This window comes from Salmo salar, chromosome ssa13 (genome assembly GCF_905237065.1).
Source record: "Salmo salar chromosome ssa13, Ssal_v3.1, whole genome shotgun sequence".
Taxonomy (NCBI): domain Eukaryota; kingdom Metazoa; phylum Chordata; class Actinopteri; order Salmoniformes; family Salmonidae; genus Salmo; species Salmo salar.
This window is the reverse complement of record NC_059454.1, coordinates 84,035,913-84,063,001: the sequence shown is the minus strand read 5'-3', so window position 1 is coordinate 84,063,001 and position 27,089 is coordinate 84,035,913. Positions and strand designations below refer to the sequence as shown.

At 42.8% G+C, this 27,089-nt stretch overlaps 2 protein-coding genes and 1 non-coding gene across 9 annotated transcripts in view; 1 reads left to right on the top strand and 2 right to left on the bottom strand.

Annotated features, from left to right (window-relative positions):
• Window positions 1–18,156, top strand: part of LOC106567840 (unconventional myosin-Ic) — a 35,359-nt gene extending 17,203 nt beyond the window's left edge. For 6 of the 7 annotated variants that reach the window (XM_014137628.2, XM_045692281.1, XM_014137629.2 and 3 more), the window contains 30 exons: window positions 2,485–2,643; window positions 5,424–5,539; window positions 5,796–5,994; window positions 6,352–6,432; window positions 6,891–7,070; window positions 7,155–7,253; window positions 7,386–7,499; window positions 7,688–7,759; window positions 8,044–8,163; window positions 8,307–8,392; window positions 11,347–11,452; window positions 11,592–11,672; window positions 11,807–11,898; window positions 12,047–12,141; window positions 12,244–12,290; window positions 12,493–12,573; window positions 12,795–12,900; window positions 12,974–13,091; window positions 13,500–13,613; window positions 13,738–13,814; window positions 14,830–14,898; window positions 15,144–15,388; window positions 15,741–15,824; window positions 16,163–16,256; window positions 16,357–16,412; window positions 16,717–16,852; window positions 16,972–17,042; window positions 17,150–17,247; window positions 17,458–17,557; window positions 17,806–18,156. In XM_014137628.2, coding sequence (XP_013993103.1) covers window positions 2,518–2,643; window positions 5,424–5,539; window positions 5,796–5,994; window positions 6,352–6,432; window positions 6,891–7,070; window positions 7,155–7,253; window positions 7,386–7,499; window positions 7,688–7,759; window positions 8,044–8,163; window positions 8,307–8,392; window positions 11,347–11,452; window positions 11,592–11,672; window positions 11,807–11,898; window positions 12,047–12,141; window positions 12,244–12,290; window positions 12,493–12,573; window positions 12,795–12,900; window positions 12,974–13,091; window positions 13,500–13,613; window positions 13,738–13,814; window positions 14,830–14,898; window positions 15,144–15,388; window positions 15,741–15,824; window positions 16,163–16,256; window positions 16,357–16,412; window positions 16,717–16,852; window positions 16,972–17,042; window positions 17,150–17,247; window positions 17,458–17,557; window positions 17,806–17,829 — 3,087 coding nt within the window. In that variant the 5' untranslated portion in view covers window positions 2,485–2,517 and the 3' untranslated portion in view covers window positions 17,830–18,156. Of the gene's footprint in view, window positions 1–2,484; window positions 2,644–5,423; window positions 5,540–5,795; window positions 5,995–6,351; window positions 6,433–6,890; window positions 7,071–7,154; window positions 7,254–7,385; window positions 7,500–7,687; window positions 7,760–8,043; window positions 8,164–8,306; window positions 8,393–11,346; window positions 11,453–11,591; window positions 11,673–11,806; window positions 11,899–12,046; window positions 12,142–12,243; window positions 12,291–12,492; window positions 12,574–12,794; window positions 12,901–12,973; window positions 13,092–13,499; window positions 13,614–13,737; window positions 13,815–14,829; window positions 14,899–15,143; window positions 15,389–15,740; window positions 15,825–16,136; window positions 16,257–16,356; window positions 16,413–16,716; window positions 16,853–16,971; window positions 17,043–17,149; window positions 17,248–17,457; window positions 17,558–17,805 lie in introns of those variants that run through there. The other variant, XR_001320182.2, reaches the window with a different exon arrangement.
• Window positions 18,157–18,302: 146 nt separating this feature from the next.
• On the bottom strand, window positions 18,303–20,123 carry LOC123726088 (uncharacterized). Its single transcript, XM_045692282.1, has 4 exons — window positions 19,848–20,123; window positions 19,617–19,718; window positions 19,292–19,501; window positions 18,303–19,088 (listed from the first exon to the last, which is right to left on the bottom strand). The coding sequence occupies exons 1-4, from the start codon at window positions 20,007–20,009 to the stop codon at window positions 18,855–18,857; spliced, it is 708 nt and encodes a 235-aa protein (XP_045548238.1). The 5' UTR covers window positions 20,010–20,123; the 3' UTR covers window positions 18,303–18,854.
• Window positions 20,124–21,293: 1,170 nt separating this feature from the next.
• Window positions 21,294–21,369, bottom strand: trnat-ugu (transfer RNA threonine (anticodon UGU)). The gene has a single exon. It is a non-coding gene; the product is annotated as a tRNA-Thr (tRNA).
• Window positions 21,370–27,089: the final 5,720 nt, after the last annotated feature.

The window sequence follows — 27,089 nt, the reverse complement described above, 5'->3', positions numbered from 1 at the left end:
CCCTAGCTTCATACAAACTCCCGGCTCAAACCTAAACCTAGCCTCAACTTCAAGCCTAACCCTAGCCATAACCCTAACACTTCATGTCCACATCCCAGCTCAACCCTAAACCTATCCCTAACCCTCACTTCATCTCCACATCTTGGCTCAACCATAGCCATAACCCGAACACTAACGTCTTGTCCACATCCCGGGTCTCATTGACTGCTATGTATTGACATAAGCATCAACCCTGTGACAATCATCTTTTCACATTGAACCCAATGTATTGGGCTCCCGCGTGGCGCAGCGGTCTAAGGCACTGCATTTCAGTGCTCGAGGCGTCATTACAGACCCTGGTTCGATTCCAGGCTGTATCACAACCGACCATGATGGACGACATCACCAAATCCGTTGGTGGCTTCTGATTTCTTTTTTGGATTCCTCATGTCTAATTTATAGTCAAAATCAGATGTTATAGTACGTACTATATTTACTGAATATTATATGAAGCCCATAAATTAAAATTACCAATTTGGGTGCAATCAATTAGCTTAATTTCTTAGAGATCAAATTATATTTAAACAAAATAGTGTTGCAGGAATACTAATCTTATCTCTTTTTAACAACAACAAAAACTTTTTCAGAACAATCTGAGATGGAGGGTGTCAAAATCCTATTTCTTGTGCTTTTTGAGGTGGTACAACCCTTAAGGCATTAAAGAATCAATGTGCATTATTTTAAAATGACAATTGAACAGGTAAAAAGGTATGCTTAGAATATAATCTATGCAGAAAAAGATAAGAAATGTTGACATGGAATTGGGCATAATGATTATGGCTCTATATTGCAGGAAAAATCTGTTTCAGGTGTTTGAGAAATGCTAAATTCTTAGAATTTCCCCCCTCCGGACCACCTCCATTCATCCTCACGTACTTCCCTCTAAAAGAATGGGTGCATGACGCCCCTGACCTAGAGGCTTGTGCTTTTCTGATGAGTACCTACTGCACTTATCTTCTCACTGAGGGCCACAGGACAACAGCAACTAGGCCTACACTTCTTGAGAGTCCACTCACAACCCTTTAAAGAGGCAGAAGAAACGTGTGAGCTAAAGCATTAGAGTTGAGAGAAACACACAAACACCAAAACACACAAAAGACACATTCAATGAAGTTCCTTGAAGACCTGACCCTAAACCTGACCCTAAAATACTTCAGTTGTATCCTTCGGAAAATATGACTGCTTCGCTAATCGCTACATATTCATGTGTGTGTGAGAAAGAATTCCTCTGTTTTACTGGCTGCAGGAAGGCCACCTGCAGAAGTGAGTGGGAGAACAATACACTGAGTTAGAGGGGGGCTGGGTTAGAGCGCAGAGTGGAAGTGTCTCCTGGCCTTCCTCTGCTCAAAGTTCTTGGCTACACTCCACTGTTGTCCTTGTGTTGTTTCAAGGATTTTCCACCATTAAGCGTTCAGAGATAACGACCAGTTAATTACCTCAACGAGCCCCTAACGACACCCCTGACAGGGCTGTGTGTTCCCAAAGCACCTGGCCCCATTGTTCCTCCCCTTTGTGTGTGTGTGTGTGTGCGTGTGTGCGTGCTTGCATGTGTTTGTATGTGTGTATGTTTGTGGGTGGGGGTCCGTGCATGTGTGAATGTGTGTGTTAGGGGGGGCTGGCTTACTCTGTTCAAAAGATACAGAGAGTGATCAAACAAACTAGAGGGTATTGGTTGTAGTAGCACTGTGCTGGAATATAGGATGTAGCCTAGCCTTGAGATTCCGGTCTGTACTGCTGGATTATAGTACAGTCATAGCTGGATAATCCACAGTAGGTATATTTTTATTTGTGTGTCTGTTCCCTTGGAATTTTTTTCTGATGGACATGATGTTGAACTTCTCTGGATATTAATTCCTGTCATGTTTGCCATCCGTGTACCAGTGTTTACATGTACACACACCTCTTTAGCAGCATTGGTCAGAACCGGACTGGAGCTATGGCCTGTATTTACTGTATATACATCCCAATACGCTATCTCACAATCACACAATAGAGGAGCTTAGAAACACTGTTTATATTAGGGATTCTTGAAATGTCATTGTTTGATTTGTGTTCTGCATGTCTGAACGTCCTGTGTGTGCTTTCCTCTGGTTGATATGGTTGTTCCTGACAAGCCTCTTGTGGAGGTGTTTATTTGCAGTGCTGTTGTCGGTATACACTCAATCCCAACTCGACCCTCTGCCCAACCCTCCATGCACTTGTGTAGATCTAAGAGGTTATGTAAGCAATATGGGGCAAATTACTCCAAGCCTATCAGGGGGCAAGGTGAGGATTTTAACATATTGCTTATACCTGTCAAATTATATCGTATCTAGATGAAGTGCATATTGGTAGGGCCAAGGGGTCAATTTGGGTTATGTGTATCTGGGGAAAGAGCAGCAGGCAATGAAGCCCCCCGCTCTTCTCACCCCATCCCTCTCTATCTCTCTCTCTCTCTCTTTCTAGGAGGTGGGAGGTGAGGGCAGAGTTCATCTAGTTATGGAGAGTACTCTTACAGCACGTGACAGGGTGGGGGTGCAGGACTTTGTCCTGCTGGAGAACTACACCAGCGAGGCGGCCTTCATCGAGAACCTGCGCCGACGTTTTGGGGAGAACCTCATCTATGTAAATAATCATATCATTATGGAAATATTGGTCCTATAAAAATGATTGTCACATGCTTCGTAAACAGCAGGTGTAAACTAACCCCCCCAAATTCTTTTTACAAATAATATAAAAATATAAAAATAGCACGAGAAAGGAATAAATACACAATGAGTATTCAGACCCTTTGACTTTTTCCACATTTTGTTATGTTACAGCCTTATTCTAAAATGGATAAAATCGTTTTTTTCCCTCATCAATCTACACACAATACCCCATAATGACAAAGCAAAAACAGGTTTTTAGAAATGTTAGCAAATTTATTTCAAATGAAAAACGGGAACATCACATTTACATTGGTATTCAGACCCTTTACTCAGTACTTTGTTAGCCTAGAGCCTTCTTGGGTATTTAATTTTTATTAGATATTTTTTTAACCTTTATTTAACTAGTCAAGTCAGTTAAGAACAAATTCTTATTTACAATGATGGCCTAAGAAGAGTGGGTGCACTGCCTTGTTCAGGGGCAGAACTATAGATTTTTTATCTTATCAGCTCGGGGATTCGATCTAGCAACCTTTCAGTTACTGGTCCAACGCTCTAACCACTAGGCTACCTGCCGGTAAGACGCTACAAGCTTGGAAAACCTATATTTGGGGAGTTTTTCACATTCTTCTCTGCAGATCCTCTCAAGCTCAATCAGGTTGGATGGGGAGCGTCGCTGCACAGCTATTTTCAAGTCTCTCCAGAGATGTTCGATGGGGTTCAAGTCCAGGCTCTGGCTGGGCCACTCAAGGACATTCAGAGACGTGTCCCGAAGCTGCTCCTGCGTTGTCTTGGCTCCGTCCTTGGGTCGTTGGCCTGTTGGAAGGTGAACCTTCGCTCCAGTCTGAGGTCCTGAGCGCTCTGGAGCAGGTTTTCATCAAGGATCTCCCTGTAGTTTGCTCAATTCATCTTTCCCTCCATCCTGACTAGTCTCCTAGTCTCCACTGAAAAACATTCCCAAAGCATGATGCTGCAGGCACCATGCTTCACCGTAGGGATGGTGACAGGTTTCCTCCAGACGTGACGCTTGGCATTCAGGCCAAAGAGTTCAATCTTGGTTTCATCAGATCAGAGATTCTTGTTTCTCATTGTCTGAGAGTCCTTTAGGTGCCTTTTGGCAAACTCCAAGCGGGCTGTCATGTGCTTTTTGAGGATTGGATTCCGTCTGGCCACTCTACCATAGAGGCCTGATTAGTGGAGTGCTGCAGAGATGGGAGAACCTTACAGAAGGACAACCCTCTCCACAGATGAACTCTAGAGCTCTGAGTGACCGTCGGGTTCTTGGTCACTTCCCTTACCAAGGCCCTTCTCCCCCGATTGCTCAGTTTGGCCGGGCAGCCAGCTCTAGGAAGAGTCTTACATTTACATTTTTACATTCTTGGTCACTTCCCTTACCAAGGCCCTTCTCCCCCGATTGCTCAGTTTGGCCGGGCGGCCAGCTCTAGGAAGAGTCTTACATTTACATTTTTACATTTTTAGTCATTTAGCAGACGCTCTTATCGAGAGCGACTTACAGTAGTGAATGCATACATTTCATTTAATTTCATACATTTTTTTTTCTGTGCTGGCCCCCCGTGGGAATCGAACCCACAACCCTGGCGTTGCAAACACCATGCGTTGCAAACACCATGCTCTACCAACTGAGCTACAGGGATGGTCTTGGTGGTTCTATACTTCTTCCATTTAAGAATGATAGAGGCCATTATGATCTTGGGGACCTTCAATGCTGCAGACATTTTTTTGTACCCGTCCCCAGATCTGTGCCTCAACACAGTCCTGTTTTGGAGCTCTACGGAGAATTCCTTTGATCTCATGGCTTGGTTTTTGCTCTGATATGCACTGTCAACTGTGGGACCTTATAAAGACAGGTGTGTGCCTTTCCAAATCATGTCCAATCAATTGAATTTACCACAGATGGACTCCAATCAAGTTGTAGCAACATCTCAAAGGTGATCAATGGAAACTCGATGCACCCTGAGCTCAATTTCGAGTAACATAGCAAAGAGTCTGACTACTTCTGTAAATAAGGTATTTCTGTTTTTTTATTTTTAATACATTTGCAAAAAAAAAAAGTTTTTGCTTTGTCATTATGGGTTATTGTGTGAAGATTGATGAGGAAATGTTTTTACTTAATCAATTTTAGAATAAGACTTAACATAAAATGTTGAAAAAGTAGGGATAAAGTGACTAGGCAACAGGATAGATAATAAATAGTAACAGCAGCGTATGTGATAATCAAAGGACTTAGTGCAAAAAGGGTCAATGCAGATAAATCGTTAACCAATAGCTAACCTGACTAACTATTTAGCAGTCTTGTGGTTTGGGGTTAGAAGCTGTCCAGGGTCCTGTTGGTTTCAGACTTGGTGCATCGGTACTGCTTGTCTTGCGGTAGCAGAGAGAACAGTCTATGACTTGGGTGGCTGGAGTCTTAGAAAATGTTTAGGGCCTTTCTTTGACACCTCCTGGAGGTCCTGGATGGCAGATAGCTCGGCCTCAGTGATGTACTGGGCCATAGGCACTACCCTCTGTAGCACCTGCAGTCGGATGCTAAGCGGTTGCCATACCAAGCAGTGACTTTTTGAGGATCTCAGGGCCCATGCCGAATCTTTTCAGCATCCTGAGGGGGAAGAGGTGTTGTCGTGCCCTCTTCACGACTGATCCTACATAGCTTCACATAATGTTTGGTTAAGGTTGATTTTATGTCAGTGTTTGAGGGGTTGGTGACGGCAGTGTGTGGCTCTTGTCTCCCTGTATCAGACCTACATAGGGTCAGTGTTGGTGTCAGTGAACCCCAACAAGGACCTGGAGATCTACTCCAAGGCTCACATGGAGCGCTACCGAGGGGTCAGCTTCTACGAGATATCACCCCACATGTGAGTCACCCTCTGACCCCTGACCCCTGATCCTGAACCTCTCTCTGACCAAGCAGGACCAGCATGTATGTGTAGATGTCTTTATGTACATACAGTAGGCCTACATATGAATCTGCATTGGGTACAATACATTTACAGTATGTATTGTGTGTTTGCTATATGATCGTGATCCACTGTATGTGAAAACACCAGTATGAGCTGGATCATTAGCTAATATCATGTTTGTATCCCACCCCTCTGTTTCTCTATCCTGTAGCTATGCGGTGTCAGACAACACGTACCGGGCCATGCGGACTGAGAGGAGGGACCAGTGTATCCTGATCTCTGGGGAGAGCGGAGCAGGGAAGACTGAGTCCTCCAAGAAGATCCTCCAGTACTACGCCACTACCTGCCCTGTCACTGACCGCATGAGTACGCTCCGGGACCGCCTGCTGCAGTCCAACCCTGTTCTGGAGGTACGGTATACCCCCCGCCCCCTCCCAAGATCCCCTGCCAAGGATCTCCATGAGCACCTCTAAGGCTCTGGAGGAGGAAGGACATTTATAGCAGGGGTACTGAGACTGGTGTAACACCAATGAGAGAAATTAATGGTCCACTACAAAATCATGTTGCTTCAAACAGGTACATCTATTTGTGGATGAGAGAAATCATGTTGATACATTGCATATTTTGAACCAATCTCTGACAAAGCCATAACAATAGATACATCCTGCTGTGAACATGCTATTACTGTACTGTTAATGTTTCCTATCGCTCAGCTGTGTTTGATCTTATCTCTGTTGTTCCCCTCACTCACTTCTCTCTCTCTACAGGCTTTTGGTAATGCCAAAACACTGCATAATGACAATTCCAGCCGGTTTGGCAAATACATGGATGTCCAGTTTGACTTCAGGGTAAGCCTTTTGTTCTTCCTTCCTTTGGCTCCTGGGTTAAGGGATTTTCCTCACATAAGTCTACTATCGCTGATACTCATGCCATCCCACCATACTGTCTCTAAAACACACCATTCCATCAAAAGATTGTGCATAACTAAAACATGTTGCATTCAGGCCTTACCATAATTCAGCTAAAAGACGATTTATAGTCATTCCGCATCTGCATTGGCCGTACAGCATTTACTGCGATGCGGCCTCTGCAGAAGTCAGGGCATTCATACTTCTTGCGCTTTGTGGAGCAGAGCTGTTGTGAAGGAAGTTGTCAAGGAAGTGAGTTTGTGTTTATATTGTGCTACACCCTCCGTATGGAGCCTCCAGACCGCATTTCCGGATCAAGCATAAATCGTCTTTAAAGCAGCTCTAGTAGGACCACACTCAGCAGTACCTTGACTGTCCCTGTTCCTAACCTCCCCTAGGGGGCGCCGATAGGAGGCCACATCCTCAACTACCTGCTGGAGAAGTCCCGTGTTGTGCACCAGAACCACGGCGAGAGGAACTTCCATATTTTCTACCAGCTGCTCGAGGGAGGAGAACAAGACCTTCTCAGCAAGCTGGGACTGGAGAGAAATGCCCAGAAATACCAATACCTGGTCAAGGTGTGTGTGTGTGCGTGTGTGTGTGTGTGCGTGTGTGTGTGTCTGTGCGCAGTTATTTGATCAGTGATGTCCTGTTCCTCTCAGGGTTGCTGTCCTAGGGTGAGCTCCATCAATGATAAGAATGACTGGAGAACAGTGAGGAAGGCCCTGACCGTCATCGGCTTCCATGAGGATGAGGTGGAGGTTAGAGACATTTTAGTGTATAATAATACTGCATACCGTTTTTCACTGCAAACAATTTTCACTCAACCCAAAGTTTCACCACGAAGAATGAGAAGGTCATGGTTTAAATGTCTGTTCGCTCTCCCTCTTTAGGATCTGTTGAATATAATCGCCAGTGTCCTCCATCTTGGGAACACTCAGTTTGGAGAAGGAAAGAATGGGGAAAACCAGATCACCACTGAGCCACAGCTCAAATACCTGTCCAAGGTTGGAGCTATGAAGATGAACGATACCCTACACACACACACACACACACACACACACACACACACACACACACACACACACACACACACACACACACACACACACACACACACACACACACACACACACACACACACACATTTCCCATTCTAAAGGCAGATGTTGATGTTGTCCTGCTTGTTCTGCAGCTGCTAGGTGTGGATGGAGCAGCACTGAGAGAGGCTCTCACTCATAAGAAAATCACTGCCAAAGGGGAGGAGGTGAGTGTCTATGGCGGGCTGTTTCACTTGATACAGAACTATGCCTGGTAATATAATATAGTTTAATATCCCACTTACAAACAAGTAATACAGTATGCCTTTGATGTGTATGACATGCATCTTTAGATTTTGGTTTTAAAGAGAGGGTACTGATACAGTTCAGCTGAGCCCAGAGGATAACACTAAAGCTAACATTAAAGTATTTTGCATCTCTAATGTGTGTGTGTGTGTGTGTGTGTGTGTGTGTGTGTGTGTGTGTGTGTGTGTGTGTGTGTGTGTTCCAGATGATAAGCCCGTTGAGTTTTGAGCAGGCTGTGGCAGCCCGTGATGCCTTGGCCAAAGCGGTGTATGGCCGTGCCTTCACCTGGCTGGTGGTGAAGATCAACCAGTCTCTGGCATTCAAGGTCTCACACAAACATCACTCATGATAGCTAGCTAGCAAAACAATTTGCTTTTTTGGTCATAGTTACTGCTCCTCTTTTTGATAGCTACATAATGCTGCTTCCTACCTCCAAAACTGAGTGTATTGTGTGCTGTCTATCTGCAGGATGATGTGTACAACAGCAGTAAAGGCTCGTCATCAGTCATAGGACTGCTGGATATCTATGGCTTTGAGGTCTTCCAGCACAATAGGTACCAGAACAAATGTTAGCTCATTTATTCAGTGCATGAATATGTGTTGTATAGCAATGTGCTGTACATTATGTAATTGTTTGGCTATGACTCAATTCAAGAATCACTCACCGATCTTAAATGAGTTCTAAATGTCGATTAAACCAGGTTTATGTTTTTCTCCAGGTCTCGTAAAATGTATCCTAAAGACCTGCCTATCTGTACCTTGAGAGGCGCCCAAATTGAGCTTGTGGCCCATTATAAGTATCTAGGTATTTGGATTGACGGTAAACTGTCCTTTAAAACACACATTGATAAACTGACCAAAAAATTGCTAGTAAAGATTTGGTTTCCTGTATTGAAATAAATCCTGTCTCACTTTTGAAAATAGGAGGAAGATTGTTCAAGCAACACTCCTCCCAGTAATTGATTACGGCGACTCCATCTATATGCACGCGCAGATTCTGTATTAAAACCTGTTTAAAATCTACCACTCAGCCTTGTGTTTTATCACTAGCACGTATCACCACGTCTGTAATTTAAGTCCTGTCTGAATCTGCTATGTCGGTCATTTGTACATCGCAGAAGAGTAATAATTCCAGCTGCAAAACACCTAATGTTTTTGGACTAACTCCAAGGTCCTCTGATAATACTACTCCTGTGTGAATCGACATCCCTGTCTTTTCAAAATGTCTGAGTTTGAGAGGTGTTGCCTGCGGTTTGAGCAACAAAACAATAATTGATTCGATAAATTGATGCTTTAAACGAAGTGCTGCGTATAGCGTATATATGAAGGTCTACTTGTGTCAACTTTCACAGTCAATGATTTTGTTTATACGTTTAGTGCCATTCAATTGAACATAAATACATATTGTTCCTATTTAATACAACCCTTGCAGCATTACAATTGAGCTAAACTTTTGGATTTACCAGTTCACTTTCTCATCCATAACCTAAAAACACATCTCAAGTGCAAGTGTGCTGTTTAGCTCACATCTGCGGGCTGGGGGGCATTTAGGACATCTTCTACGGCGGATCGCTAAAATATCCTAATCTGATTATGATCATATTTCTGCAATTAAAATATTATGGCAACACTATACGGTGTAGCCTGTTCACCTGGACATGTTGATATACAGTGCCTTCAGAAAGTATTCATACCCCTCGATTTATTCCACATTTTGTTGTATTACAGACAGAATTCAAAATGTATTAAAAAGATTTACCTCATCCATCTACACACAATACCTCAAAGTGAAAACATGGTTTTTAGAAATGTTTGCTAATAAAATAAAAAAAGAAACAGAAATACATTATTTACATAAGTATTCAGACCCTTTGCTATGAGACTTGAAATTGAGCTCAGGTGCATCCTGTTTCCATTGATCATCCTTCAGATGCTTCTACAACTTGATTGGAGTCCACCTGTGATAAATTCAATTGATTGGACATGATTTAGAAAGGCACACACCTGTCTATATAAGGTACCACAGTTGACAGTGCATGTCAGAGCAAAAACCAAGCCATAGGGTCGAAGGAATTGTCCGTTGAGCTCCGAAACAGTTTTGTGTCGAGGCACAGATATGGGGAAGGGTACCAAAACATTTCTGCAGCATTGAAGGTCCCCAAGAACACAGTGGCCTTCATCATTCTTAAATGGGAGAAGTTTAGAACCAGCTAGACTCTTCCAATAGCTGGTCGCTCGACCAAACTGAGCAATCGGGGGAGAAGGGCCTTGGTCAGGGAAGTGACCAAGAATCGGATGGTCACTCTGACAGAGCTCCAGAGTTCCTCTGTGGAGATGGGAGAACCTTCCAGAAGGACAACCATCTCTGCAGCCCTCCATCAATCAGGCCTTTATGGTAGAGTGCCAGACATTAGCCACTCCTCAGTAAATGGCACGACAGCCCGTTTAGAGTTTGCCAAAAGGCACCTAAATACTCTCAGACCATGAGAAACAAGATTCTCTGGTCTGATGAAACCAAGATTGAACTCTTTGGCCTGAATGCCAAGCGTCACATCTGGTGGAAACCTGGCACCATCCCTACAGTGAAGCATGGTGCTGGCAGCATCATGCTGTGTGGATGTTTTTCAATGGCAGCGACTGGGAGACTAGTCAGGATTGAGGCAAAGATGAATTGAGCAAAGTACAGAGAGATGTAAACCTGCTTGATGAAAACCTGCTCCAGAGCACTCAGGACCTCAGACTGGGGCGAAGGTTCACCTTCCAACAGGACAACGACCCTAAGCACACAGCCAAGACAACGCAGGAGTGGCTTCGGGACAAGTCTCTGAATGTCCTTGAGTGACCCAGCTAGAGCCTGAACTTGAACACAGTCAAACATCTCTGGAGAGACCAGAAAATAGCTGTGCAGCAACTCTCCTAATCCATCCTGAGCTTGAGAGGATCTGTAGAGACGAATGGGAGAAACTCCCCAAAAACAGGTGTGCCAAACTTTGTAGTGTCATACCCCAGAAGACTCTTGGATGTAATCGCTGCCAAAGGTGCTTCAACAAAGTACTGAGTAAAGGGGTTCAATACTTATGTAAATGTGATATTTCAGATATTTTCTAAAATGTTCGAAAAAAACTGTTTTTGCTTCGTCATTATGAGGTTTTGTGTGTAGATAAATAAGGGGGAAAAACAATGTAATCAATTTTAGAATAAGGCTGTAACATAACAAAATTTGGAAAAAGTCAAGGGGTCTGAATACTTTCTGAATGCACTGTATATTTGTTTCTACTGCCCTTTTGAATGTAATATTATTTATTTGAAGCGCTGTAACTAATTTTGTGGTGACCATGCTTAAATTTGTTGCTCACATTACTTTAACTGTTGTTCTCAGAGCACCATTGGAAATGAGACCCTGTTATCAATGGGTTCCCCTGGTTAAATAAAGGCTAATGAATAAATAAAAAACATTGTAGCACAGTTGTTTTGTGCCATATTTTTTACCCTAACCATCTCCCTGTAGTTTTGAGCAGTTCTGCATCAATTATTGCAATGAGAAGCTGCAGCAGCTGTTCATTGAGCTCACCCTCAAGTCTGAGCAGGAGGAGTACGAGGCAGAGGGCATCACTGTGAGTCAGGGAGGGGTACTCAGAGAAAGAGAGGGGGGGTTTCATTCAAATACACAAAACAAGAATTGAGGTATACTAAGAAAACCTATTGTCATGTAGTGATGAAGGTGTAGTTCGGTAATGATACTGTGTATTTCAGTGGGAGCCGGTGAAGTACTTCGACAACAAGATAATCTGTGACCTGGTGGAGGAAAAGCACAAAGGCTTGATCTCCATCCTGGTGAGAATGACTGACATTCACTTCAGTTTAGTAGTGTATCTGACTCACTTTAGCCTTTCACCTCTCTCTAATATCGCTCTCCTTCTGTCCTCTCCCTGTCTCTAGCTGAATGTTAAGGTATAAATGTGTTTTAGGATGAGGAGTGTTTGAGACCAGGGGAGCCCAGCGATATCTCCTTCCTCGAGAAGCTTGAGGACACTTTGGGAGGCCATGCCCATTTTGTCACGTGAGTCTTTTTTACACACACACATGCACAAAACACATGGGTGCCTTCACAGTTTGTTTGTGTATTTGCACCATGTTCCAAATATGTTTTTGTGTGTATATTTGTGGTTCTGTATCTAAGATATGATTTGTCTCTGTATGTCTGTCAGTCACAAGTTGGCGAATGCGAAGACTCGCAAGGCAGTGAGCAGAGAGGAGTTCAAACTGATTCATTACGCAGGAGAGGTCAACTACAGTGTCAATGGTGAGCTAGCTAATCAATCTGGCAATAGTGTAACTGCAGAAAATAATTAACTGATTTCATCCTCACATACTGTTTAATATTTTGTGTTCATCTGCATCAAAGGGTTTCTGGACAAGAACAAGGACCTTCTCTACAGAAACTTGAAAGAGGCGAGGCTGGAGCAACAATAGAGATATGAGAACACACAAACCACACACACACACTCACCACACAATTACTACAGGTTTCCCATGATCTCTCTCGGAATTCCCACACATGGTTTATGTGTGTACACTACAGTAGGTATAGAGTGTGGCGAATGTTTTGGTGTGTTGTGTTTACATGGTTCTGTGGTGTACTTTCTCTGTCCAGGTCATATGCCAGTCAGATAGCCAGGTCCTGAGTCAATGCTTCCACAGAGAGGAAGTGACTGACCAAAAACGCCCTGAAACGGTGAGATATATATATACACACACACATACACATACAGATGCAAGCACGCACACACCACACACACACACACACACACACACACACACACACACACACACACACACACACACACACACACACACACACACACACACACACACACACACACACACACACACACACACACACACACACACACACACACACAGTTTGATATGTCACCTCTCTGCTTCCCTCTGTAGGCTGCCACTCAGTTTAAGAACAGCCTGGCCAAACTTATAGAGATACTGATGTCCAAGGATCCATCTTATGTGCGCTGTATCAAACCCAACGATGCCAAGCAGTCAGGTAATCATACACCCTGTGAAGTCAATCAGTCCAATCAATCAATCAGTCAATTAAATATTCTCACTCTCCCCAGGGAGGTTTGATGAGGCTCTAGTCAGACACCAGGTCAAGTATCTGGGTCTGATGGAGAACCTGAGGGTCAGGAGAGCTGGGTTTGCCTACCGCCGACACTACGAAACCTTCCTTCAGAGGTGTGTGTGTGTGTGTGTGTGTGTGTGTGTGTGTGTGTGTGTGTGTGTGTGTGTGTGTGTGTGTGTGTGTGTGGTGTGTGTGTGTTATGCCACTCTGTTTACATGTTTCTATAACGAAAGTTTCTATATTAACTATATACATTTCTGTAACCACAGTTTCTATATTAACTATATACATTTCTATAACCACAGTTTCTATATTAACTATATACATTTCTGTAACCACAGTTTCTATATTAACTATATGCATTTCTGTAACCACAGTGTCTGTATTAACTATATAGATTTCTGTAACCACAGTTTCTATATTAACTATATACATTTCTGTAACCACAGTTTCTATATTAACTATATGCATTTCTATAACCACCGTTTCTGTATTAACTATATACATTTCTGTAACCACAGGTACAAGTCTCTGTGTCCCGGGACGTGGCCTAACTGGCAGGGCAGACTGGCTGATGGAGTAGCCACTCTTGTCCAACACCTCGGCTACAAACCAGAGGAATACAAACTGGGCAAGTAGGTACACACAGAGAGAGAGGGGAGGGAGGGAAGTAAGGGGACATACATTTCCCTTAGTCATGTTGTGAGGAGAAACATGAGACAGTAAGTTGTTGAAGTATAATTCCCTATCTCTTTGCAGGACCAAGATCTTCATCCGCTTCCCTAAGACTCTGTTCAGCACTGAAGATTCCCTGGAAGCCAGGAGGCCTGCCCTCGGTGAGACTATACAGCAGGGAAGATGATGACAAGGCCATTTGGGGGAAATGAATGTAATTCATGTAATTAGCTAGGAGAATAACACAGATCATGATAAACAGCAGAGTAGCAGTGGAAAACAGGGATCTGCCCGCTTGGTCAACTAAGCAGCAGCATGAGGATGGATAATACAGTAAGGTCATGTAATTATACTGAACAAAAATATAAACACAACTTGCAACAATTTCAAAGATTTTACTGAGTTACTGTTCATATAAGGAAATTAGTCAATTGAAATTAATTAATTAGGCCCTAATCTATGGATTTCGCGTGACTGGGCAGGGGTGCAGCCATGGCTCCCACCCACATAGGGAGCCAGGCCCAGCCAATCAGAATGAGTTTATCCCCACAAAATGGCTTTATTACAGACAGAAATAGCCCAGAACCTCCTTAGCACACCTCCCCCCATCCCCCCCAGACAATTCCGCAGGTGAAGAAGCCGGATGTGGAGGTTCTGGGCTGTCGTGGTTTCAGGTGGTCTGCGGATGTGAAGCCAATTGGAGGCAGCTTATGGTAGAGAAATTAACATTCAATTCTCTGGCAACAGCTCTGTTGGACATTCCTGCAGTCAACATGCCAATTGCACGCTCCCTCAAAACTTGAGACATCTGTGGCATTGTGTTGTGTGAGAAAACTGCACATTTTAAAGTGGCCTTTTATTGTCCAAAGCACAAGATGCACCTGTGTAATGATCATGCTGTTTAATCAGCTTCTTGATATGCCACACCTGTCAGGTGGATGGATTATCTTGGCAAAGGAGAAATGCTCACTAACACTAACAAATGTGTGCACAAAATTTGAGAGAAATAAGCTTTTTGTGCCTATGGAAAATTTCTGGGATTTTTTATTTGAATGAAACATGGAACCAACACTTTACATGTTGCATTTATATTTTTGTTCAGTGTAGGATCCAATTAAACATTTCTGTTCTGTGGTCCAACCATTTTGTCTCCTCTGTTCCTGTTCTCTGCTCTAGTTCTCACCCTACAGACCTCATGGAGGGGTTACAGAGAGAGGGCCAAGTACCTCCGCATCAGACAGGCAGGTGAGGGTCTGGATCAAAGAGCTCACACTATTTCTCTGCTTCTCAATTACTGCTTCCTGAAGCAGTTACTCTGTAGCCACTTTCTTGATATCTGCTGAATCTATGAATGAAGTAATGCAAAGGACCTTACTTTGTTGTTTGTTCTTATGAGCTCTGCACAGTTGTAGCTTGTTGTGGTGTTTCTGTGACATGACTGATTGTGTCCTCTATCCATCTATGCATCTATCCATCTATCGATCTATTAGTTGTAGTGATCCAGTCTGCGTGGAGAGGGATGAAATCCCGCCAGAGTGCCAGGCGTCGCAGACACGCTGTGGACATCATACGCAAGTTCATCAAAGGCTTCATCTACCGCCACTACGAGCGTTGTCCAGAAAACGAGTACTTCCTGGACCATCAGCGTTTCTCCTTCCTGATGATGCTGTTCAGGAACTCACCTAAGAGTGTCCTGGACAAAAGCTGGCCCATCCCCCCACCTAGCCTCACTGAGGTACTGCAACCAGCCCAACAACACTCCACACAAAACTCACTGAGGTACTGCAACCAGCCCAACAACACTCCACACAAAACTCACTGAGGTACTGCAACCAGCCCAACAACACTCCACACAAAACTCACTGAGGTACTGCAACCAGCCCAACAACACTCCACACAAAACTCACTGAGGTACTGCAACCAGCCCAACAACACTCCACACAAAACTCACTGAGGTACTGCAACCAGCCCAACAACACTCCACACAAAACTCACTGAGGGACATTAAGCGTAAGCCAAGGGGTGATGGTGCAATGCATCTGACTGTTGTCAATGTTTTATTTGTATCTGTCCCTATGTCTGTGTAGGCGTCAGAGCACCTGTGCAGGCTGTGTATGCAGAACATGATGCGCGCCTACTGCAGGAGGATCCAGCCAGAGTGGAAGAAACAGGTAGGCTACTCTACTGTCTGTTACTGTCACTCACCTGACGGGAACACATAGGAAGGATATTTCTGTCCTCTTTCTATTCGTTTTTTAAATCTCACTCTCTCTCTCTTGCTCTGTGTGTCTCTCTGTCTGTGTGTCTCTCTGTCTGTGTGTCTCTCTGTCTGTGTGTCTCTCTGTCTGTGTGTCTCTCTGTCTGTGTGTCTCTCTGTCTGTGTGTCTCTCTGTCTGTGTCTCTTTGTCTCTGTGTCTCTCTGTCTCTGTCCACATTTCTCCATTCTTTCTCCCTCTGTCTCTCTCTCCAACCTCACTCTACAGGCATCTCTTCTGTCCTCTTTCTATAGATGGAGCAGAAGGTGGTAGCCAGTCAGATATTCAAGGACCAGAAGGACAGCTATCCCCAGAGTGTCCCTAAGCTGTTTGTGGCCTCCAGACTAAGTAGGGTCCACTCACTAACACAGTGTGCACACACTTCCAAACTTCACAGACCACGTACTTGACAAACACACCACTGACAGATGTTCTCTCCTGTATACAGACAATGAGGAGTTCAACCTCAAAGTGATACAGACTCTGGGCAATGACAAAGTGAAGGTGAGTAATATGATATTGTAATACTATCCCCCTGTAGTGTTTGTGAGACAGTGTTTGCGACCCCTGTCTCACCTCTGTCACTCTGCTGTTGTTGGCTGAGTAGTTTAATCCTGCTAATTGTCTGTTTGCTGTGTACATCATCTTTACAATGTCATGTATTGCTTTGAATCAGTATTTATACAGTTAGACTTCAAACTTTGGGTTTTTATGACAACCCCTCCCTCTTTCTGTGTCTCTCCCTCTCTCTCTGTCATTCTCTCTCTTTCTCTCTCAATCCCTCTCTTTTTCTATCTGTCTGTGTAAGTATGGAATTGAGGTGACTAAGTATGATCGGAGGGGTTACAAGGCACGGCCTCGCCTGCTGCTCCTCACCTCCTCCTTCGCCATGCTGGTGGCCGAAGCCAAGCTGAAGCAGAGGATCGACTATGCAGCCCTGAAGAGTGAGTCTCTGCTGGGGGCCATAGGGAATTGAGGGGCCAGGGGTGGGGGGGTGTAACCTTGGTTATGAGGTAGTTGTAGTGTATGTGTCCAGTGTATAACATGGTTCTTCTCTTTCCAGGCATCTCTGTGAGTTCTCTCAGTGATGGGTTCATGGTTCTCCATGTGCCCAGTGAGGACAACAAGCAGAAGGTAACAGGATGACCTCATCCTGGTTATTCTATCTAGCAGTTGTCATGGCGACTTACTGCCATGGTGCCATAAAGTACAGTACCTCTGACCCCTTGTCTGCCCTGTAGAGTGATGTGGTGCTCCAGTGTGATCATTTGATCGAGGTGGTGACCAAGCTGGCCACTATGGCGGACAAGAAGATCAAGGTCAACATGAGCCAGGACAGGTGAGTTTGGCTCCTCTGATCATCTGGACACTGGATAGCTTCATCAGAGTATCTTTGAGAGCCTGCTGACATTTGTCAACCCATTCCAACTGTCATCCACTGTTAGTGATCATAATAGTTATCTTTTATCCCCTCTTCTCTCTCATCCCCTTCCCTCCTTTCTTACTCTCCTCCCTCTGGTCCTCTCCCCCTGTCTGTTCCTGTGTGCAGTATTAAGTTTGCAGTGGCTCAGGGGAAAGAGGGGGTAATTGACTTCACCAGTGGACCAGAGCTGAAGGTGGCCAAAGGCAAGAAAGGACACCTGCTAGTGGTGAGTAAGGGGACGGAAGAGACATATTATTATGAGGACAGCAGGGCTGAGGAAGGGAGGATGAGAAAGGGGGATAGAAGAGAGGACTTGTAGATGGAGCATGAGGAGGACCGGGATTGGAAAATGGAAAGCAGTAGAGTTTAAAGATAGCCACCTCTTTCGTCTTTATATTTTCATTGGAAGTTTTGACCAATAATCCACATTAGGTAATAACAATGACGCCATTTGTGAATTGACTTGTTTTGCAGACGGCTCCTAAACTCAACCCATGATGATGATGGGAAGTAATGACCGCCTCACTGTAATCCACAGCGAACCAATCATTCCACAGGATGATTTTCTGCCATAGCCAATCAGATTATAGCCACACAAAGTTGTTTTTCATCTTTAAATGTGAGACCATAGCCATACACTCACTGCAAAAAATATGATTATTTTCTCTTTTAACACAATTGCACTTATCAATCTGCATTTATATAGTTATTGATTTAGTTATTGACGACATATCATATATAATGGATTCAGAGGTTTTGCCGGCATTCAGAATACTTTGATGTTTATTAGCAATAGTCGTATTAAATGAAACCACACATTTTAAATCTTATGCTTCATCTTTATTTTGTAGTCCTGTTTACAATATATTAGCTCTTGTATGTAATACAAATACAAAACAATATTTATATTTCCATAGTAACAACAATAAACAGCATTTTCAAATAAATAAGTAATAAATAAGTAAATAAATAGGCAAATAGGCATTGAAGTCAGTGAGGGCTTTGGAAAAGGGGATGTTGGGTTGTGTTTCTCAACACTCTTCCGGTTCTTGGCTGTTAGTCAGAGAAAGTGAGAGACAGAAAAGATGGAAACTCAGGGAGAAACCCAGAGGAGAGTAAGGCTGTACAATTTACAGTAATACTACATGTAAACCTGATTTCAGTCTAACAAAGTGAACAGAGCATCTCTCAACGATCAGAAATCATGATCTTAGGGTAAATACCAGAAATTAAACTCCATTGAAGTCTTTCTGTCAAAAGTAGTACTGAATTATTTATAAATATGAATAATATGAATATCATTATTATTGGTATTAGCTGTATTAACTTGTTACTGCTGAAATAAACTGTGTGCATTGACAACATAAAATACTGTTGTGTTATGATTCATAACAATACGTAAATTCTTACATCCAATAATATCCCTCGTCCACAAAATAAGTTAAAAGCCACTCTGACCACAACTTTTCCAGGCTAGTGCAGTACTATTACGCATTATGAATATGAATCCATGCACACCGTGTCTATCTGCCACTGGGCTGGGCGCTTGGAGGACCACTGGGTTTGGTCTTCAGGAGGATGAAGTCTCTGGCCAGCTTGGTGAGGTAGCGCTCCAGGTCCCTGAGGATGACGTAGCCCTCCAGGTGGCTGGTCCACAGGGACTTTGATGGGGCCTGGTGGCTGGAGGAAGGGCTCACTGGACGGGTCAGGGCTGGGGGAGAGGTGGGGCTCACACTGGAACTGTTCACATACCTCAACTGTAAAGACCACAGAGAGGTTTATCAGACAGCTCGTAACAATATTCTCCTCACGGTGGATATGCAGTAGCTGCTGAGTGATGGGTAGCTATGTGAACACCTAATGTAGCGTGCAAAGACAATAAGTATACACACAATGTGTCAACACCTCATGTGTATCTGTGCATGTGTTTGTTCATTCATTTATATGATGGGCATTGTACCTGAAAGTTGACTTTTGTCATGAGATCCCGCAGGTCTGTCTGAATGCGGTGTATACCCTGGGGTATGGAGGTTTTAGCCTTCCCCCTTGTCCCCATCCAGTGGGCTTCTCTCTGTTCCACCTTATCCACCTCCATCTCCTTTCTCTTCATATCCAGGTGAGCCCAGAAAGTGTGCAGGGCTTGAGAGGCAGCACTCAGACGCTCCCAGTCCTGTACAGATCGTAACATTATACACAATGTCCCTCCTGCTCCATCGTACCTTTTAAAGCATTAAACCACCACAGGTTAACAGTGATTCATACACAGGTCACACACAAACACAAACCTTCATCTGAAGCCAGTGGTAGAAGTCTGTAGAGAGTGATGGTATGGTCTGTAACTCCAGATCTATGTCCTCAAACTGCTCATCATCTAACAGCTCTTCTTTCTGACAAGACAAATGAGGGTACATTATGATAACAGCCTGTAGAAGGTGAGGATAGCTGTTGTCTCTGGGCGTACAAGTGCTAGCAGACTAGCCACCAGTAACAGAGGAATAACAGAGGAGTTAACTCACATATCTCCTGAGCAGCTGCTGAACCCGGGCGTGGGTGCACCTGGTGGATTTCAGGGAGTATGAGTAGGCCTGGAGTAGGCCTGGAGTGGAACCACAACATGGGTACACACAGCTCAGGGTGAGGAAGAACAGGGGAAACAGAACGCACCACCAAACAGCCATCTGGAAGAGACAGGGAGAGAATGAATGTATGCTGAACTGCACAATCACAACATTTATTCCAATCAATATTCATTACATGTTGGCTACTTGTGGAACTCTGTAATGGCTCTATTCAATCTGTATTGCGGAAGTTCAGCTTTATAGCGTGATTGAAATTAAAAGGCAATGTTCTGGTTTTAATGGAGACTGCACTGACAGATGGTACAAATTGTAGATCCTTGACAATCTAGTACCTACTATGGAAAACTGTAGAATTTGACAAGCTCCAAAAATCCTTACTTTCTAACCTAGTATCATTCTCCCATCACACTAACACAGACTTCTTAGTATCTAAGCCTTATAGCGATAATGGAGTATACCACAGGTGGTCCAGCTATGGAACACCTGTAAAGCTCAACACTAGTTCAGAGAGTGAGCTCGAGAGACAGAGCAGACTTACCTTTTAGCGATAACAATCTTGATTGACATACATCCTAGGAGCATCTTTTGATATTTATATATGTCTTTAGTTTCTCTTGTGGCCGGGAGTTTTTCTCAGGAGCTTGAGTAGGGGTTCCTGCACGGATGATTCATCTCAATTGCCAATTCAATGTAGAAGGTTGTAAGGTTTTCACTATCATTTTGAGATAAAAGGGCCTAATATGATGTATAATTAGGCTAATAAATGTTGTATAATTATGCTAATAAATCTTATCTTGATCGAACTCTACTTTTTAAACTTTTTACAGTGTAATTGCAATCTAGCCTAATTAGTCATTATATATGATATTCTGATGAGAATAGTGAACTACATTTTATTTTTGTATCTGATTTATTAGACCATTGGATCGGTATTGGGTTTAAAGACCTACAATCCCTCCTTTACTCTTTACATTAGTAGTGTGCCAAATTATTTTAAACGGGGCTTATAAGTAGTTTATACACAGTTAGTTACTTGTTAATCGTTTATAAATAATTAATATACAGTTATAAAACAATGATTGAAATTGTGTGATTTGTCATTTAGCTGGTTGCCAAATACTGTCATATAACCAAAATATCAATCACACAAATTCAACCATTGGATTCCTAGCTGTTTATTAATGATGTATAAACTACAGGTATCTCCCAAAATAAAGGAAACAACAACATGTGTCTTAATAGGGTGTTGGGGCACCATTTAAAAAAAAAAACATTTTTTACATTTTAGTCATTTAGCAGACGCTCTTATCCAGAGCAACTTACAGTAGTGAATGCATACATTTCAGACATTTCATATATTTCATACATTTTTTCCCCCCGTACTGGTCCCCCGTGGGAATCAAACCCACAACCCTGGCGTTACAAACACCATGCTCTACCAACTGAGCCACACGGGACCACCACAAGCCAGAACAGCTTCAATGGTGTTTTGTTGATGATGGTGAAAAATGCTGTCTCAGGCGCTGCTCCAGAATCTCCCGTAAGTGCTCAATTGGATTGAGATCTGGTGACGAAGACGGCCATGGCATATAGTTTTCATGCTTGTCAAACCACTGCGCTTTGGAAGGGGGCATTGTCATCCTATGGAGGCATAGCTATGGCAGCCAAAATAATGGCCTGCCCAGCATTTTTATACATGGCTCTAAGCATGATGGGATGTTAATTGCTTAAATAATTCAGGAACCACACCTGTGTGGAAGCACCTGCCTTCAATATACTTTGTATCCCTCATTTACTCAAGTCTTTCCATTATTTTGGCAGTTACCTGTAGCTCAGTATTTCAATCATTTATTTTATACAGTCATTATTGCTCATCTTTATCAACGGTGTTAATCATTTCGAACCCCAATGTCTTTATATATTCATATATGTGACACGCCCTGACGAATCCAGTTGGTAGTCTGAAAACACGCATTGGAAATAAGCTAAAGTAGAAATATCAAAATCTGGTCCAAAATATTTAATGCATAAATACCTACATCAACATGTAATCTTGAATTTTGTCACATTTTATATGCATACAGCACCTCTTATAATGAGGGCATACATTATGGGTTTGGCTATAGGATAGCACTAGCTGAGACGTTGACAATAACAAGTTTACCAGAAACAGCTGATTCCACATGCAAATTGTTTTAATCCAAATTAAGAGTTAAAAGGTAAATTAAACAAATCCCTTTATTTTTCAGAAACCTTTATAATAGTATACCTTATACTATGTATAATGTATAGTGTTAAAAAAATTGTGAACTTGGATGGATGGATGACCAAGACGTAGGTGGGTGACTATAGAAGAAGAGGATGAAGCAGCATTATTATCTAAATTACAGTATTTTGTTCCAGAAATAGACAACTAATCACTGCCTAAAATAATCGTGGAAACTAAAGCTTCATTGGGCAATTACATTTTTTTATTCACTTTGTGTCACGTCCTGACCAATATAAGGGTTAATTGTTATTGTAGTTTGGTCAGGACGTGGCAGAGGGTATTTGTTTTATGTGGTTCGGGGTGGTGTTTTATTTAGTGGGGCATTTGATTTGTGTACTCCGGGGTTTTTGGGCACTGTTTTTGTATTCATGTATTTCTATGTTTGGTCTGGTGAGTCTGGTTCTATGTTTGGTTAATTGGGGTGGGGACTCTCAATTGAAGGCAGGTGTTGTCTATTTGCCTTTGATTGAGAGTCCTATATATTAGGGGGTGTTTGTAATTTGTGGGAGATTGTTTCTTGTTTAGCGTGAGTAAGCCTTACAAGACTGTTGTGGTGATCGTGAGTTCGTTTTGTTTATAATTTTGGTGTTCGTATTTTTGAGTTAAATAAAACGTCAAGATGAGCATCCACAATCCTGCTGCATTTTGGTCCTCCTTTCCCAATGACAACTGTGACACTTTGATGTTACTGCACAGACCACCATGGTAGTTGTAGAGTATGAAAAACATATCCCATTTATGCCCACCTAAAATAATATCTCAAAATGCAATTGATAGTAATTTTGAAAGTGAATAATTGTGAAAGCACTGTTCTCATTCAGGATGCAGTATGTCAGTACTTTAAGTCTGGCAGCACAGTTAATCAAATGATACACTTTGCATTGACCAGCAGCATGCACTAATCCACAAGTCATATCAGGAGTCTGCTTGGAATATACACTACCATTCAAAAGTTTGGGGTCACTTAGAAATGTCCTTGTTTTTGAAAGAAAAGCACATTTGTTGTCCATTAAAAAAACATCAAATTGATCAGAAATACAGTGTAGACATTGTTAATGTTGTAAATGACTATTGTAGCTGGAAACGGCAGATTTTTTATGGAATATCTATATAGGCGTACAGAGGCCCATTATCAGCAACCAACACTCCTGTGTTCCAATGGCACGTTGTGTTAGCTAATCCAAGTTTATCATTTTAAAAGGCTAATTGATCATTAGAAAACCCTTTTGCAATTATGTTAGCACAGCTGAAAACTGACAACTGGCCTTCTTTAGACTAGTTGAGTATCTGGAGCATCAGCATTTGTGGGTTCGATTACAGGCTCAAAATGGCCAGAAACAAAGTACTTTCTTCTAAAACTCGTCAGTCTATTCTTGTTCTGAGAAATGAAGGCTATTCCATGCGAGAAATTACCAAGAAACTGAAGATCTCGTACAACGCTGTGTACTACTCCCTTCACAGAACAGCGCAAACTAGCTCTAACCAGAATAGAAAGAGGAGTGGGAGGCCCCAGTGCACAACTGAGAAAGAGGACAACTACATTAGAGTGTCTAGTTTGAGAAACAGATGCCTCACAAATCCTCAACTGGCAGCTTCATTAAATAGTACCCGCAAAACACCAGTCTTAACGTCAACAGTGAAGAGGCGACTCTGGGATGCTGGCCTTTTGAACGGTAGTGTATATTTTTGTATAATTAACAAAAAAAAAGTGTAGAAGCACCTATTGATGTTATCAACCATTTTTTTTTACAGCTTACCTGTTGCTGCACGGTATGAGATAAGTCACAAGACAACATTTCACAAATACAGCCAGCGTTCTTGCATTCACACACACACTGTCAGTCATCATAATGCATACCCACTCTGGTCGTTGCACCATATAAATGATGTACACTACAGGGCAAAGGTGTGCATGTAAAATGTGGTAATCATACAGTGAAGGGATCAAAGGTCACTCAATAACCCTTGTGCCTAGACAAGAATGTCCCCTCCACTGCACAATTATTGCTGCAAATGTAGCAGTTTACTGTTTTTGGCTTTCTGTCTTGCCATTTATTTATAGAATTTGACAGTTGAGATTTTTGGAAAATAAACATTTCCGGCAGTTTTAAAATATACTTTTGATGATAAAAAAAATATTTGTAGGTTGTTGTATCATAGTGCCGTCTTCAGAGCATTGCATCACATTTGTGTGTCATAGACAGTCTGAGTAATAGTGGTCTCTCTCTTTTCGCTTTCTCTCTCCATCTACTTTCTCAATTACGAGCAAGCGATAGAGAGAGAGAGAGAGAGAGAGGAGTCATTTTCTGGATTGCGGAAGCAGGCCGTTTCATCACAGTCTTATGCAGAGAGTGGCAGGTGATAAAAAGAGCAGAGAGGAGTTTCTGTCCTGCCAATCTCCTGGTGATCCCCCAGAATCAGCAGCCTGCAGGGGGACTGCCATGGGAATGTCTCAGAGTACATCATCAGTACCATTTTTACCACCTTCACCACCACCGTCATGACCATCATGACTATCCATCCCACTTTCTGTTATCAAGAGCCATAGCAGAGATATGATATGGCACTCTGGCATTACCCTAAGGCCGACGGTCATAAATAGTCATAATCAAGATTCAAATGAGAGATAAAAGATATATTAAGCAGCTGCTTAATCGATTTAGTGATCAGTCAAAACCAGCCAGTAGTATGGGCACAGCTGTGGTACTTGGTACTATCTGAGTGTGTATCTGTGGTGTCACTGTTGTGGCCCTACTGGCCCGTGCACACAGGTCAGGTTCAGACCTGGAGAGAGGAAGTGGACAGTTGGGACAGATACAGTATCTACTTCCTCTCCTTGGGGAGCAGAACACTCTCACAGTGATGTGGTATCGGGAGGGGCTGAGTGGGAGTGTGTGGATGTGTGTGTTGTGTGGAAGAAGATCTTTATGAGTCACATACATACATACTACCCCTTTCAAATCACACTCATGACTCACCAGATGGGCTTCCCTCATTCTTATGACTCCCTGTGCTCTCTCAGTTTGAAGGAACACTGACAGAGATTCCCCCTGTCTCGGTCACTTTTAGTTTCAATACATATATTTTAATTTCATTACCTTTCCTTACCATTTTTCAAATCAAATCAAAAATCGAATCAAATTTTATTGGTCACATATACATGGTTAGCAGATGTTATTGCGAGTGTAGCGAAATGCTTGTGCTTCAAGTTCCGACAGTGCAGCAATATCTAACAATGTAATCTAACAATTCCATAACAACTACCTAATACACACAAATCTAAGTAAAGGAATGGAATAAGAATATATACACTACCGGTCAAAAGTTTTAGAACACCTACTCAGTCAAGGGTTTTTCTTTATTTTTACTGTTTTCTACATTGTTGAATAATAGTGAAGATATCAAAACTATGAAATAACACATAGGAAATCATGTAGTAACCAGAAAATAATTAAACAAATCCAAATACATTTTATATTTGAGATTCTTCAAATAGCCAACAATTGCCTTGATTACAGCTTTGCACACTTTTGGCATTCTCTCAACCAGCTTCAAATCAAATCAAATCAAATCAAATGTATTTTTATATAGCCCTTCGTACATCAGCTGATATTCTCAAAGTGCTGTACAGAAACCCAGCCTAAAACCCCAAACAGCAAGCAAAGCATGTGAAAGAAGCACGGTGGCTAGGAAAAACTCCCTAGGAAAAACTCCCTAGAAAGGCCAAAAACCTAGGAAGAAACCTAGAGAGGAACCAGGCTATGAGGGGTGGCCAGTCCTCTTCTGGCTGTGCAGGGTGGATATTATAACAGAACATGGTCAAAATGTTAAAATGTTAAAATGTTCATAAATGACCAGCATGGTCAAATAATAATAATCATAGTAGTTGTCGAGGGTGCAACAAGCACGTCCGGTGAACAGGTCAGGGTTCCATAGCCGCAGGCAGAACAGTTGAAACTGGAGCAGCAGCACGGCCAGGTGGACTGGGGACAGCAAGGAGTCATCATACCAGGTAGTCCTGAGGCATGGTCCTAGGGCTCAGGTCCTCCGAGAGAAAGACAGAAAGAGAGAAAGAGAGAATTAGAGAGAGCATATTTAAATACACACAGGACACCGGATAAGACAAGAGAAATACTCCAGATGTAACAGACTGACCCTAGCCCCCCGACACATAAACTACTGCAGCATAAATACTGGAGGCTGAGACAGGAGGGATCAGAAGACACTGTGGCCCCATCCGATGATACCCCCGGACAGGGCCAAACAGGCAGGATATAACCCCACCCACTTTGCCAAATATAACCCCACCCACTTCACCTGGAATATTTTTCCAACAGTCTTGAAGGAGTTCCCACATATTCTGAGCACTTGTTGGCAGTTTTTCCTTCACTCTGCAGTCTGATACATTCCAAAACATCTCAATTTGGTTGAGGGATTGTGGAAGCCAGGTCATTTGATGCAGCACTCCATCACTCTCCTTCTTGGTAAAATAGCCCATACTGCACACAGCCTGGAGGTGTGTTGGGACATTGTCCTCTTGAAAAACAAATTATAGTCCCACTAAGTGCAAACCAGATGGGATGGTGTATTGCTGCAGAATGCTGTGGTAGCCATGCTGGTTAAGTGTGCCTTGAATTCTAAATAAATCACAGACAATGTCACCAGCAAAGCACCCCCACACCATCACACCTCCTCCTCCATGCTTTACGGTGGGAAATACACATGTTGATATCATCCGTTCACCCACACGCACCTCACAAAGACATGGCAGTTGGAACCAAAAATCTCAAATTTGGACTCCAGACCAAAGGACATATTTCCACCGGTCTAATGTCCATTGCTCGTGTTTCTTGGCCCAACCAAGACTCTTCTTATTTCTGTCCTTTAGTAGTGGTTTCTTTGCAGAAATT

What these genes read in the sequence shown, in the direction of transcription:
- LOC123726088 (XM_045692282.1), bottom strand. Translation starts at nt 20,009, where the DNA reads ATGGCTGTTTGGTGGTGCGTTCTGTTTCCCCTGTTCTTCCTCACCCTG. An exon ending in AGCAGCTGCTCAGGAGATAT is followed by an intron (nt 19,719 to 19,847) that starts GTGAGTTAACTC and finishes TTGTCTTGTCAG; the next exon opens with AAAGAAGAGCTGTTAGATGA. An exon ending in TGACAAAAGTCAACTTTCAG is followed by an intron (nt 19,089 to 19,291) that starts GTACAATGCCCA and finishes TGGTCTTTACAG; the next exon opens with TTGAGGTATGTGAACAGTTC.